At 40.2% G+C, this 13,422-nt stretch overlaps 1 protein-coding gene across 8 annotated transcripts in view; it reads left to right on the top strand.

Moving 5' to 3' along the window:
- The window catches only part of ZNF536 (zinc finger protein 536), a 344,409-nt gene that overhangs the window by 281,844 nt on the left and 49,143 nt on the right, over positions 1 to 13,422 (top strand). Inside the window, exon 9 of one of the 8 annotated variants that reach the window (XM_071440312.1) lies at positions 3,761 to 3,801. The exons of the other annotated variants lie outside the window; for them this stretch is intronic. Within the exon in view, the coding sequence (XP_071296413.1) occupies positions 3,761 to 3,774 (14 nt within the window). The 3' untranslated portion in view covers positions 3,775 to 3,801. The remainder of the gene's footprint in view (positions 1 to 3,760; positions 3,802 to 13,422) is intronic. 8 annotated transcript variants of the gene reach the window in all.

Below are 13,422 nucleotides of genomic sequence, written 5' to 3'. Positions count from 1 at the left end.
CACCCACTTGGCACATGGATTTTGGTTCCTGTGCATTTTGTCTTTTTTTTTTCTAATGCATTTTTTTCACATTCATAGACATATATATGTCTATATATAAAAATATGCTTGTATGTATTTAATGTATTTTTACTGTGGCCAAACACTGTGCCAGGTTAGAGACTCAGTTAGATAATTCAAACAGAAGTCTGACCTGATTCTGTCTTAATTTGCTATGTTTTGTTATCATTGAGCCATTTGTAATTTAGTTACATGTAGAGTACTTCAGTGATGAGCAAGTTTTAACAATATGGAAGGCATAATGTATGCTTACATGAAAAGCATATACAGCCTTTCATTGCACTTTGTGCTTGGGAATCATTCTCTTTCTTTTCAGTTTTGCTGTGCTTTCCTCCCTGAAAAGTAGCTCTCCTCATTAGAAAGAATTAAAAAAAATAGCTTTAAAAGTAGGAACAGAAAATAGCAGTTTCTATGCACAGTTCAGCTGTGGCATATTTTCTTAGGGTAAATATTTTGGAAACTGCTTTAATTTCCACAGTTTGCTGTTTTAAAGATATTTTTGAAGAGCAAAGGTAGAATTAAGCATGGCTTGTATCCCTTTGCCCCTTTGAAAATCACATGTGACTCTTGAATTGGCACTTTTACAGAATAGATGAGGAATCAAGTTCAGTTTTTTTGTTGGCACATTGGTCAAAGCTTCTGCCATCAAGAATAGTAACTACCCTTTATTTTCCAAGCAAAGGGAATGGATGATCCCCTCAATTCTCTCATCATTGTTTTCACCCCACTATTTCACTATTAAATTTTATTCCTTGTCTGAAGCTGGGATTTAGACTGCTTGGCCTCAAATTAGCTGGGTCTAGATGGTACCATCTGCCGAATGCACAACAGCTATTAAGATTCTTAGATTTTTAGCATGTTTTTTTTAATGTAGTCATCTGACAAAGAAAAGAAAGCAAAAACGGTGTCCAGCATTATTTATTTTATCAGCCTGGCAAATGAAGTATATTGGCATGAGTGCATTCCTTGCAGTAAGTGCCTGAGAGTACAAGTGTAAAAATGGCTTTGAAGCTTGCCATGAGATCCTGTTTTATTAACAGACATGCAAACCCACCTGCCATGGGCTGGAATTGTTAAAAAATCATAACTTGGCGTGAGGTGGCCAAACCAGGAGCCATTGTAATGGTGTGTTGGCCATGGTCTTCTGGCATGGCACATCACTTGTCTGGTTTATCTTGGAAATACTCATTATCTCTCAGTACTGCATCCCTTATCACTATTTTAACAGTAAAGAGGCAAAACCTCTTTAAGAAATGAGGATGCTGCAGGCACCTGTGGGTGCCCAGCCCTGCTGCTGTTCATCGGGTCCCTGCTCTCAGCACCCATCCTGAGCCAAACCTCAGCCCCCACACTGCAGCCTCACCTTACTGACACTCCCATTTCATTCAGCACTGCCCTAATCAACAATGTGGCACGGAAGACAAATTCCCACTATTTTCCTTTGTCCTCCTCTAATGCTGGAACAGTTTTTTCAAAGAAACCCGCAGGACCTTGCTCTACAATGCTGCCAACCTGGTGTGTCACCACCAGGTTTTTATTCATCCTGCATGAAGAGAAGCATTTATCAGCTGGTTTTGAAGCCTCATTTTGCATTTAAAAGTGCAATTATTGGACCAAAGACAATACTGTTATATGGTTTTTAAAAAAACCCAAACAACCAAGTGAAGATGATCTTACATGGGGGGCTAAGTAACTGTGGGAATTTACTTTTAGATGGAACGAGTCCAAACAGTATCATCATGATCTGGGCTGTTTTGGGTGCTTTTCAAGCATTTATTTGCATTGATATGATCAAACACCCGGTTCAGAATGGCTGCTTTAAGCTCAACAAAACGAGCACAGGGATTCACCCAGGGCGAATCCAAAATTGTGTCTGGAGCTTTGTGGCTCGTTTTTAACAAGACCTTTTCTGTGTTCACTTTTTAAACGATGACACCATACCGGGGGTTGTCGTTCAACAGATTGTTGGTTCTTTTAACAATTTGTTCAATGGAGGAGGAGGAGGAGGAGGGAGTAGAGGCAGCTATATTTGTAACTACTGTTGTTCAGTAGAATAATTGATTTTTCCAGTTTGGCAACCAATCCCCATTTTCTGCTGCTTTACTATTCCCCCCTCCTCCCTTCCCCTTCATGTCTTCAACAAAAAGACACTTTTTCCTTCCAATTTTTAATAGCAATTTGTAGTCTCAGCTTTCTTGATTGAGGAAACAGGGTCCAAGAAGGAACTAGTGATTTTCTTGGTGCTGGTCCAGGTGGGGATGAGCAGCTTCCTCAAAGGCACCGGGCTGTGTGAGCACCCCTGACTTTCTGCACTGTTAACACAGGACTTCTGTGACTCTACAGCCTTAGCAGCTCTTATTCAAGATTTTCTTTGGGGTTTTTCTGGTTTTTTCTTGGAAGTTTTACAGAACTGCACCCTCAGGGCAGATCTTTATGCTGTTTGTCACAGCAGATGCTGTGCCCATGCCTTGCTCTTTGAGCTCTGAGGCTCCATGCTCTGGTGGTACCTGGTTTTGTCCAGGAGCAGTTACGAGTAGCAGCCTGCCAGTCAGCTGGGAGATGTTTTCTGGGTGCAGGGGAGTATTAATGGTTCTGTACACTTCGATAATTTTTTTAAAAAAGCTTTTTGCTGAATTCTGGAATTCTTAATTTTTTTAAAAAATTATTATTATTATTATTTCTATATCTGTTTCTCTACCAAGAGAAGCTCTGTTATTCCTGAGGTACATAAAGCCCCTTCTTTGGAACCACAATAAAAACATTGTTCAGCCCCTCACTCAAGGCACCCAGCAGTGTCTTATGGGGTGAATGTAGCCAGCTTCTGCTGAACTTACTCCTTATCATCCTGTTAGCTTTTGGTGTTCAGGCTTAATGTCTCAAGGACTTTTGAGTGCCTTTTTTTAATTATTAATTTAATAATTATCCCAGCTGGAGGCAGCACTCCATATAATATGCTGGCTAGGATATATATTTTTTAACCTTTTTTTGGAGGTGGAAGGTGTTTCTCCTGATTCTTGACTTTCAACCCTGCAGCATCTGGGTGCTGGCCTGGGGTGTGTGGGAGGTTTGTGCCTCTGCTGTAAGAAACTTGTGCATCTATTTGCTGCCAATTTTTTAAAGCCCTTTTAATGTAAACACATACAAATGTCTCCAAAAAAGGCCTTAAAACTCCAGTGCAGAACTGTATTTGCATGTTAAACTTAAGAACATATTTAATATATTACCAGTAATTGATTTAATGCCTAAGTAAGACTAACTATGCATAAATTAGTAAAATACTTGCAAGAGAAGTGCAATAATTGCCTTCGAGTGAATGAAGTAGTTAAGGCTTCTATTTACTAGCTTTGTTAAGCATAAATGTCTAACATTTAGACTTCAGCAATTTCTTCAGCACCAGCCCTCGAACAGTATTCAAAAATATGACTGAATTTTGCAAGTTACTGTAATTTGAGGCTTTTTCCAAAGCTTCTAAAGTCAGACAAAGAAATTAAAAAAAAAATAAGTCCTTTCTTTTCCTCTCTTTTTTGATTATTGCAAATTGGGTATAATAATCTTGGTTAGTTTGAGTATTAGAAAGGTGAACATGCATCATTAACAGTAGGATTTTATGAACATTTTTGTAATATTATGTAATATTTAAATTTATGTTGCTTTTTTTTTTCAATTTTACATGTAGTAATTAATTTTGTCTTACTGACAGATGATTCTCAATGACTGATTTTCAAGAAAAAATCCAGACAGGTATTTTAACCCTTTGTTTTCATTCTAGATACCTCACATTCATGTGTCTGGTTGTAATTAAGGGGCTCTGTGCTTGGCTCGGTTGTGAATTAAAGCTCAGTGCTGTTTGTATGAGTTTCCATAGCTGTAACTTCATGCTGTCCTTTTTCTGGATGGGTGGTGGGAGTATGGACAGAGATTTTTGCTTTGCTCTGTGCAAAATATCCTCATGCCATGCGTTGCCCAAACCACCCTCTCCTGGTTTTTGGGTATCCCATAGAGGAGTGTGCTGGCAGGCAGTGGGATCCCCACCTTTCCTCTCCACCCTGCAAGAGACTCTGAATCCACCTCGTGTCCCAGCATGAAGTGGGATGTTGGTGATGTTTAGGGGCAGAATGGGACAGAAATAATGTGCATGTCCTGGTAGGAGCAGATGTGACTTTCCAAGAAGCCAGGGAGGGAAGGGCAGATGTGAGGCAGCCAGGACATGGCACCTGTAACACAGAGCCCTTGTCCTGCTGCTTGAGGTGGTGAACTGACTTATGTCTCCTCCTTCACCCTCCCTTTCCTTGCTATTGATCCCCTCTTAGTCTTGTGATCTGTGTATCTCCAGTATTTATCACACTGTGCTTGCAGAGGGTGACAGTGTCACATCTCCTGGGGCTTGCACTACAAATCACTGTTTTTAAGGCTATACCCTGAAGGTGTAGCCCTGAAGACACTCAAGAATTAACAGGCATTATGAGATAGGCATAAGGGCTGTCCAATGAGTTACAGACAACTGTAGACACCAGTCTGTCACTTGCACTGTGGCTGTAGTGTTGCGTGTAAATCCCATTTGTTTCCGTGGTAGTTGGAGCAGCAGAATTTCTGGCCTCCCATTTCTAGTAACTTCATGCTGGGTTTTTAAGGCAGAAACATCACCAGGAGCATTCCCTTATGGCCCTTTTTTGGGATATATTTTTTGCTTGGGAAATCATAAACCTCCCCACCAAAGTAGCTGAAGTGAGCTGGGCATGAGGGCAGACTGCAGAGGCTGCAGGGCAGTGGGGCTTCTCGGCAGCTCACCTGGGGGGTGGTTCTTTGTGCATCCTCTGGCACCTCTCAGTTACCTGCTTTCACGTGTTATGTGCATGAAAATGTGCAGATTTTAGCCGGCTTACATTTTTTTCCTGGCCCATGATACAAATTAACAGTCTTTATTTTATAATATTTCATTTGAATAGCAGCTCTCATAGTTTTAAAGTACTGAAGGATGAAAAGTCAGGAATGTAATTGCACTGTTTGGCTTTTGTTCTGAGTGAGTCATGGTGTAATATTTTTCCACAGGTTGCTAATGCTGCCCTGGGTTGTGCGTGACATTGACTATCATCTCTGTGTAAAGAAATTCCACTTAAATTCCATTAGTGCCTGCTTTTCCTTAGCTTCAGCTCGTGCCTGCTTGTTATTGATGGGGCTGTAACGTGAGGCTACTTCAGCAGTGGTGTTATCCCTACCTGGGCTTCTAAGAAATACTGACCTGGTTTGGATTCTAACTATCTGAGATAATTTTGTCACTTGGCTTTTTGGATGCTCTGGATAGGCCCAGTGATAAAGGTAGCCAAAGTTAGGGTATGGTACAGAAAATATTTCCTTGTTGTCCTGTTAAACAGTACAGGAATGATTTTGCACAGTTAGTCAGTTTGGAGATTCCAGAAATATCTCTGCTTCTTTTTATGCTGACATTATGTTCTAGGCTTAAGATTTTGAGTTTAATTTCTCATTTTTCACCCTGCTTCTGCCCCTTCTGCCTCCACTAAGAAGAGCGGCGAGTGTTGCCTGCCTTTTGTTCTTACCACTATGTCACTTGACATTTTTTCTCTATTGAATCATATCCCATCACTTTCCCTGCTCACTAAAAGGCAGGCTGGATTTTTTTATTTATATATTGTCCCTTCATTCAAATTGTCTGCGGCTTCTCCTCCATTTCCTAGTCTGAATAAATTTCATCCCATTTCTGCATGCTGCTGAAACAGAAGCTGAATGAACAGAGGTTCTGTAGTGATCTTTGGGGCAGGCCAGCTCTCCCCTTGCACACTCTGCTCTTGCTGTTAGCATGCAGAGCACTGTGCCCTCACATGCTGTCCGGGTCGTGATGCATTATTTAGCTCAGCCTCTCGTCAGAACTTACGGCGTTGTAGCCTGTTAGGGGATCATGTGGCACTACCTTGCAGAGAGCCCACGTAAATCATGGTCATGGATTCCTTTGATTCTTTTTGAGTTTGGTTTTTTGTTGCTTCTTTATTTTCCCATGGGGTGTTATTTTTTTTCAAAATATTCTATTAGTTTTGTTACGTATGATCTCCCTTTTGTGAATCCATGCTGAATATCTTTAATTAAATCATAACTTTCCCTATTTTGTCCCTGATTAGTGTTTCCAATATCTTTCCCACTGCTGAAATCAGGCTGACTGGTGTTTAATTTCCTTGATCTTCCCTAGAGCTGCTGTTATATATAGGTGTCACATTAGTCCTCCCGTCCACAGCCACCTCCCCTGCTCCCGAAGATGTTCCACAGATATTTGCTAAACTATCCCCTTGCTTCTGCCTCTTCCTTCCAGATTCTGCCTGTCATCCCATCTGCAGTATTTCTTCAGCTTCTTGAAGAAGTGCATTTTTACAGCTTCAACTTTTGGATTTATTAATCTTTCTTGTCCTCGTTAGCTGCTGCACGTGTTGGTGTTTGCAGCCGCCTCGGTGGTGGGTGTCCTGCTGGGTGCCTGCCTTGGTTGCTTGGTGCATGTGCAGTGCAGGGTGGCCTCGTGCCACCCTCCCCATGTGCATCCCAGCCTTGATAAACCCAGCAATCCTGCTTCAAGTGCTGAGGCCATTGTGCTGTGCCCAGACCATCCTTCCCCTTCAGTCTCAGATCTTCTGCTTTGCTATTTTGGATTTCCCAAGACAGACATCACTTCTCTGACCCTTCATGTATTTTTGTCAGGCCCCATGTGTATTTTCTGCTGATATGAACTCATCTTTGAATACTTGCCATTTCCGTATGGAGTTGTTTCCTCCGCTCCTTTATTCCATTCAGGGTCTGCTCCTCCTCTCATTGAAGTCAGCTGGGAGTTTTGCCATTGCCTTCCTCGAGAGCAGCAGTGAGCCTGCGATGCACTGACACTTCCAGCATGCTCTCAAAATTAACCCTGCTGAAATTGAACATCGATATTGAGCTTTATATTTTAGTTGTAAATCCAACTCCAACTCCTTGAATGCTGCTTCTGTTTGAAGAATGGCTACTATGAAGTAGTCCATTAATTTTAATGTAACTCTCCATGGTTAGATTTGGGTCATAACATTTCCACTGTCATGACTGCAAAAACAACATCAATAGAAAACTCAGGTTTTCTGGATGTTTCACCAGATGCACCAAAATCTGCTTGTCCTTCTTCCCTGTCACTAGGAAACTTGTAGTCATACAAAACTTGCTCAAATAGTGTTTAGATCTTTGGGGAGAGAAAAAAGAATCTATGAAAACAAGGTTAAGTACAGGGGTAGGAGGGGTTAGTTTTTAACAGTAATATGAACACTTTTGCTTTTTCCTTGGCATTAATGCTGAGAGTCACATGCCTCTGTCCCCACAAACCATGGTGGAAGTGAGCCCACAGAACCCGTGATTTCAACCAGAAAACTGCTGCTCTGTCCTTAGCTCACCCCACTGTGAGGAAGGCTGGTACCACATATGGTATGTAAGCTCACACTCACTTCTCTGAGACCATGGAAACCCGAGCATGATGGAATACATCAGGGATGGAGTGGCAGCCTTGATTGTGAATATTTTTTTGCTAAAGTCAGACACTGAATGTTACTGTAATGACATTTTATGTCTCTCCTTCTATATTCTAGCAGAGAGAGCCACAGGTGTTCCACTGGAATTACTCACACATTTATAGAATTGGACATTCTGTCATTAAATGGACTTAAAACTAAAAAGCCTTTGTCTGCAAAAGGTGGCCAATAGAAAGGGACTTTGGATTATCTGATATCCCATAACTTAATCATATGGCTCTTAAGAGTAGGGCATAAGCAGCTGTGTCTCGCTAATATGCATGCAATATGTGTAAAGTGATATGCTTTAATTCTAAACTTGTTTTTAGCAGGAAGAAAAAAGCGTTTAGATGAGGAACATTAAGATTCAGCATTAACCATTTTTTTCCTCGGGGCAAAATTATTCATCACCTGATATTTATTAAGGCAACATTTTTATTTTATTGCTCTGTACTGTAAAGAGTCTTTCCAAACATTCTCAAAGTTGTGCAGAGAAGTTTTATAGGCAGACTTGCAGGCTGCATTTAAAGTGGTTTTCAAAACTTGAGAAAGATAGATAGATATTTTCCTTTTCATAAATAGCTATGTTGTCAAATCTTATACTGGAAGTAACAGAGATAAGCAGTCATTTAATTTATTATTTAATTTTAATTTTTTTTATCCATCCTCCCACATGATATAAACTTGATTTCTGTATTGTAGCCTTAATTGTTAGTTTGTGTTGGTTTAATCTCTCTTATTTAAGTATGTTTGCTTTAATAATATTTAAAAAAACTAAGACAAAGAAACTGTAGATTAGAGACTTTATTTTCAGGGTAAAATGATACGGATAAGTGAGCGTCAACTGACCAGAAATTATTTGCTTCTGTCTGTTAGACACGTAATGGAGTCATTTAACTAGTCAAATTAGGAGCTGTAGAAATGCACCATGCTTCATTACTGAGTTCGAATGGGCACCATTTTACATTTACGTCAAAAATTATCTCATAGCAAATTAATGTTTTCATTGTGTGGGGAAGCGGGAGCTGTGCAGTATCAGCACCACCTAGAGGATGCGACACAGATGGCTTGGAGATGCCGGTCACAGAAAAAACGAACAGATTATCTCCAAAAAGCAAAGTACTTCCAACAGGCTGCTGCCTTCCCCAGATTAGCCCTGAAAGTTTTGCTGCCTCGTTCTCTCGAGCTGTGCCTGTCCCCATCAGCTCACCCAAAGCTTTGTTTATGGCATGGATTGGGTCGAGTCTTCTGTAAAATCCTTCAATGTTGATACCACAGGTTGTATACTTTTAATGCAAAGAGATGCTGTTAGAAGTCAGAATATCACTTAAAAAATTCAGAGAATGTGGGCAAACAGTAAGAATTTCCAGGTGAGGTTACAGAGGCTAACTCATCCTTGAAATTTCCTGAAAAGCCAAAAAGTAAAAAGGAAGTTATTTAACAAATTGCATACTTTGACTAATGGAAACAGCTAGTGACTTCAAGTGTAGAAAAAGAAACAATGAGGCAAAGGTGAGGGCAGAGTTTGAGGCAAAGGTGAGGGCAGAGTTTCAGCTTGAGAAAATTGTGGCAGTGAGTAACCACCATGCAAGAACTGAACAAGATAACACAGAGAATAAGCTCTAATAAAACTGGTCAGTGAGAACTGTGAGCTGCTTAAAGCACAGAATGGTTTTGGGTGGCTCAACGTGTGTTTTCCCAAAGGGGTGGTTGTCACACAGGAGGTAATATCAATCCTAAAAATAAACTCTAACTTCTCTGTGGGCTGATGCTCCCAGGAGGGACCATGGCCCACCCTGGCAGCTCCTCCAGCAGGGCCAGGGCACTCCTGGCATCAGACAACCAGAGGAGTGGCAAGGCAGGAGATTTTCATGGCTAAGTGTTTTGTGATGAAAGACTGCAGAGGCTAAGTGCCTCTGGCAGTGTGGTTTAGTGTTTCAATAAAACTCCTGGAATTCTGGAAGGGGAAAAAAAGTTAGAAGTGGTCAGTGAAGCCTGCCTGTGTCCTGCTCCAGCAGGTCCTGCAGGAAGAGTCCTGAGCTCCAGCTCAGCAGGGGCTGCTCTGTGGCTGTCAGTGCTCCCACCAACCCCAGCCATGGCTTGGAAACCCACAGCAGGGCAGGGAGCCAGGGCATCCCCTCATCACCCAGCCCAGGCTTCTCTCTACCTGAGCCAAAAGTGTTCCCCAGTAATTCCTTCTAGGAAAGGGTCTTCTTGCACATGGAAACACAGAGAATGCTGAGCAGAAATTTGCAGGATTTGAAACTCAGTTATGATTTGCATTAAAGATATGTTGTAAATTGACCAGAATATCTAAACATGTTTTCCAGTCTTATTAAATGTTGTGCATGCATAATTGTATAATTCTCCATATTAATATTCTTAGAAGACGTTTCCAGAACAAAACAAAAACATCCACAAAGTACTTTGACACAAAGAACAGGAGCTAGAGACAAAGATGAGCTGAGGGGGTGAAATAGACCAGAATTCATTTAGTATTACATTTATCTCTGGTGCAAATGATCACTCATTAATTAAAATGTTGCTGCCCATTGGAGTTTGAAGACAAAAATTCTTCATAATTGTTTAAAGTACGTAATTTTTTTTGTTATTTTTCATATTTCAATGAGTTACTCTTCAGAATTCTTTGGAAAATCAAATAATTGCCTGTGATATTATTTCATGGCTAAGTATAGTGTCTTAAACACATACTGAAGTGTAAGTTCAAGAATCTGCCAGTGACTTTAGGGCCATGGTTATGATAATGCCACATTGGTAGATGATAGTCCATGCCTGTAAGCAAGTTTTCTTTTGTTCTAGAAAACGCTTTTCTTATTTTTTTTTTAATGGCTGAAGCTCCTTGTAGAAAAGGATTTTTTTGAAACAACACAGAAAAAAAGTTAAGAGTCTTGTTTACAAGTACCCAGGTATTTCTTTCTTTTTTTTTTTTTTTGACTGTAGTGGCACTTTACCTGTTTTCGTGAATCTTGTCTGCTGAGATAGTTCAGCCTTCATGTTATGTTTACCAAGGCCAGACTAGAGGATCAAATAATTTATAACCATTCCTGTTGGGTTTTATGTAATAACTTTGGAACTCATATAAAGTAATGATCCACAAACTCTTTTAATGTTCATTATAAAATATGAAATATTTCTCAGAACCATTGCAATTATGTGACCAGACATAACTGTTTCACACATGAGTAAATACAGGGAGGTTTAACATAACTTTATTATCTTCCTGTCTTTTCTTCTCATTGATGTGATAATACTGTTTTAATATTTTTCTAAAGAAAAGTTAAGTAATTTCAGAATCTCTATTGAGGCCTAGTTTATTGGTTTTTGTAATAGAGTACTCAAGAATAATTGTATTTATGATTAGACTGATAGAAGTAAATGTTGTTGTGCTGAATAGGGCTAAAATACCCTGAAAGCTTTATATTATTATACAAATATACACGTGTACATCAGTAGAAAGAAATTATTAATATCTGTCTGTCTGTCTATGCATTTATTTTATGCTCATCATAGTATCAGTGCACCTCCTCTGGAGACTTTCAGGGGTTTAGCAGTTATTAAAATGTCAGTGGATATAGGATGGCAAAACTCATTAAGGCTACATTAAAAAAACACATGCCTTGCTTGATACTCAGAGCTAACCTTTAATTTCCCCCTTCTCTCCTGATTTTCTTGGATTCAGACTAGACATAAAATGGGTCCTGCCACAACATAAACTCTCTGCTGAAGCTCATCAGCACTTGTTAAACCTGGCTTGGGACTTTGTGGACTTTTACAGGTTTCCTGCCCTGTTCAGGGTAAAAGGAGCCTCTGAACTTTGTAGCTGGCAGTCCTAAAACCTTTCACATCTCCTCTTCCATGTGGTACCTTCACAGGAGAGATGGACTCAAGCCTAACCCTGAGGCCCTGCCTGTGTCTCTGACTTACAGCTTTTGGTGCTAACACAAGGTGGAATAAGCCCCCCTAAAAGAACAGCACTGAGAGAATTCCCAGTGGAAGGATTCCTCCTTCCCTTCCTGGAGGAGCAGTGTGCAGCAGCAGGAGGAGGGTGAACATGTGCATTCAACTAGAAAATATTTTTGTTTGCCAACTCTAGCTGGTAACATAAAGTAACAGAATTCTGGTCTCCAGCTGAATGGTGCTGTACAAACATCATCAGAAAAATGATTCTCTGGCCAAAAGAGCACAACCTAATCAAGAACTCACTTAAAAATGTAAACTATGTTGCCCCCATTCTCCCCTTGTCTGCCTGATGTCTTTGCCCTGGGTGACACGTGGGGTAGGTGCTGTGGGTTTGTCACTGCTCTGTGCCACGCTCGGGGACAGGAGCTGTGCCAGAACAGCGCCAGGGGTGACAGGAGCCTGCATGGTGACCAGGGGACAGGACACAAAGGGGATCTGCACCAGGGCTTGGGCTGCCTTGGTAAAGCTGAGACACACTGACAGACCCTGGGGACTTTTTTTTCCTATTTTGCCCGTCTCTGACCCCAAAAAATGGTGTGATGTGGTGCCATGGGAGTGCTTCACAACAACTCCATCGACTTCCAGGGCACTCAAAGGTTAAATCTCTTCAGTCCCACTGTCCTGCTTGCTTCTTACCACAGGTTTTGTGCAGGGCAGGGGTCATTTTCATGCATTAAGAGAAGTGAATTTAGAAATGTTATTTTCAGGAGTTAGGGATAACCTGGAAGATTCCAAGTGTGGAAGCAATGAATCTGTTATACCCTGTCATTCTGAACGAGAGACAGGAATTATTTCAGAGTCCCTCTGTTGCATGGAATACTTGTAGGACATTCTGTTCTCCCTACTTTTAAATTAAAATGTCTTTATTTGTCATCATGAAATGCTGGCATGCATTGAAAAATGAGTCCAGTTGTACCTAGCAGTAGCAAAATGTGATATAACAATGATACAATGAGAGGTATAAAGTATGCAGAGGATGCAATAGAGCTGGAAGGATCCTGGCTCTCCATTTTCATATTTGAGTTTGGCTTTGTAAGATTTTAAATATTAAATATTTTTGTGGTGGAAAATTTTCTTATAAAATTTTTAAAGTTTTGAAATTCAAGGGTTGTATCTATTTTCAGTAATTTAGGTATTTTTAGTCCATCTAAATTAGTAAACTTGATCATTTTTTAAGGTTTGGTTTGGCCAGGCAGAGTTACAATAGTTAATTTATTTGACACTGGAAACTAAATTTTTACTTGTCTTTGGAAGTAGAAAAAAAGTCAAAATCAGATTATGAAAGATTTTACTTTGCACACAGTAGAATACAGGTCTACATAGGATAAAGCCCTACATTTAAGGAGTCAGGGGGAAGATCTGAAGACAAAGGTTTAGAAAAACACCCAGGCTCCAGATTTCAATGCACAGAGAGGGAGATCCACAATGAAAAGGCTAGTTTTGAACTTGTGCTATGTGCTGGATGTTCACCCTCAGTTTCATTTAACTGTTTTCTACAGAGAAGCATGTGATTTACTTAACCAGGGATGGAATTTTTCACTCTGTGCCCTTGACCTGAGGATGCAGTATCCAGATTCATAAAAAACCTGTTGATGAGTTTCAACATGTTAAGGCCAAGTATTACAAAATGCATTACAAAATTCCTAACCTGAGCTGATGCTGCAGGTACAGGTAGCAGTTGTACATATTAAATGTTTTTACATGCATTCTTCACAAACAAATTAAATCTGTGTTTTCAGACAAGTTTCACTTTACTTTGGAACTGCTAAACACTGAAAATTCAGGGCATATATCAATTAGTTCAACAAACAGATAATTTTTTGGAACATGGAACAAGTCAATTGTATTTTAAACT

This window comes from Agelaius tricolor, unplaced genomic scaffold (genome assembly GCF_023055355.1).
Source record: "Agelaius tricolor isolate 1412-34295 unplaced genomic scaffold, bAgeTri1.0.p SCAF_15, whole genome shotgun sequence".
NCBI lineage: Eukaryota > Metazoa > Chordata > Aves > Passeriformes > Icteridae > Agelaius > Agelaius tricolor.
This window is presented reverse-complemented; position numbering and strand designations above follow the sequence as displayed.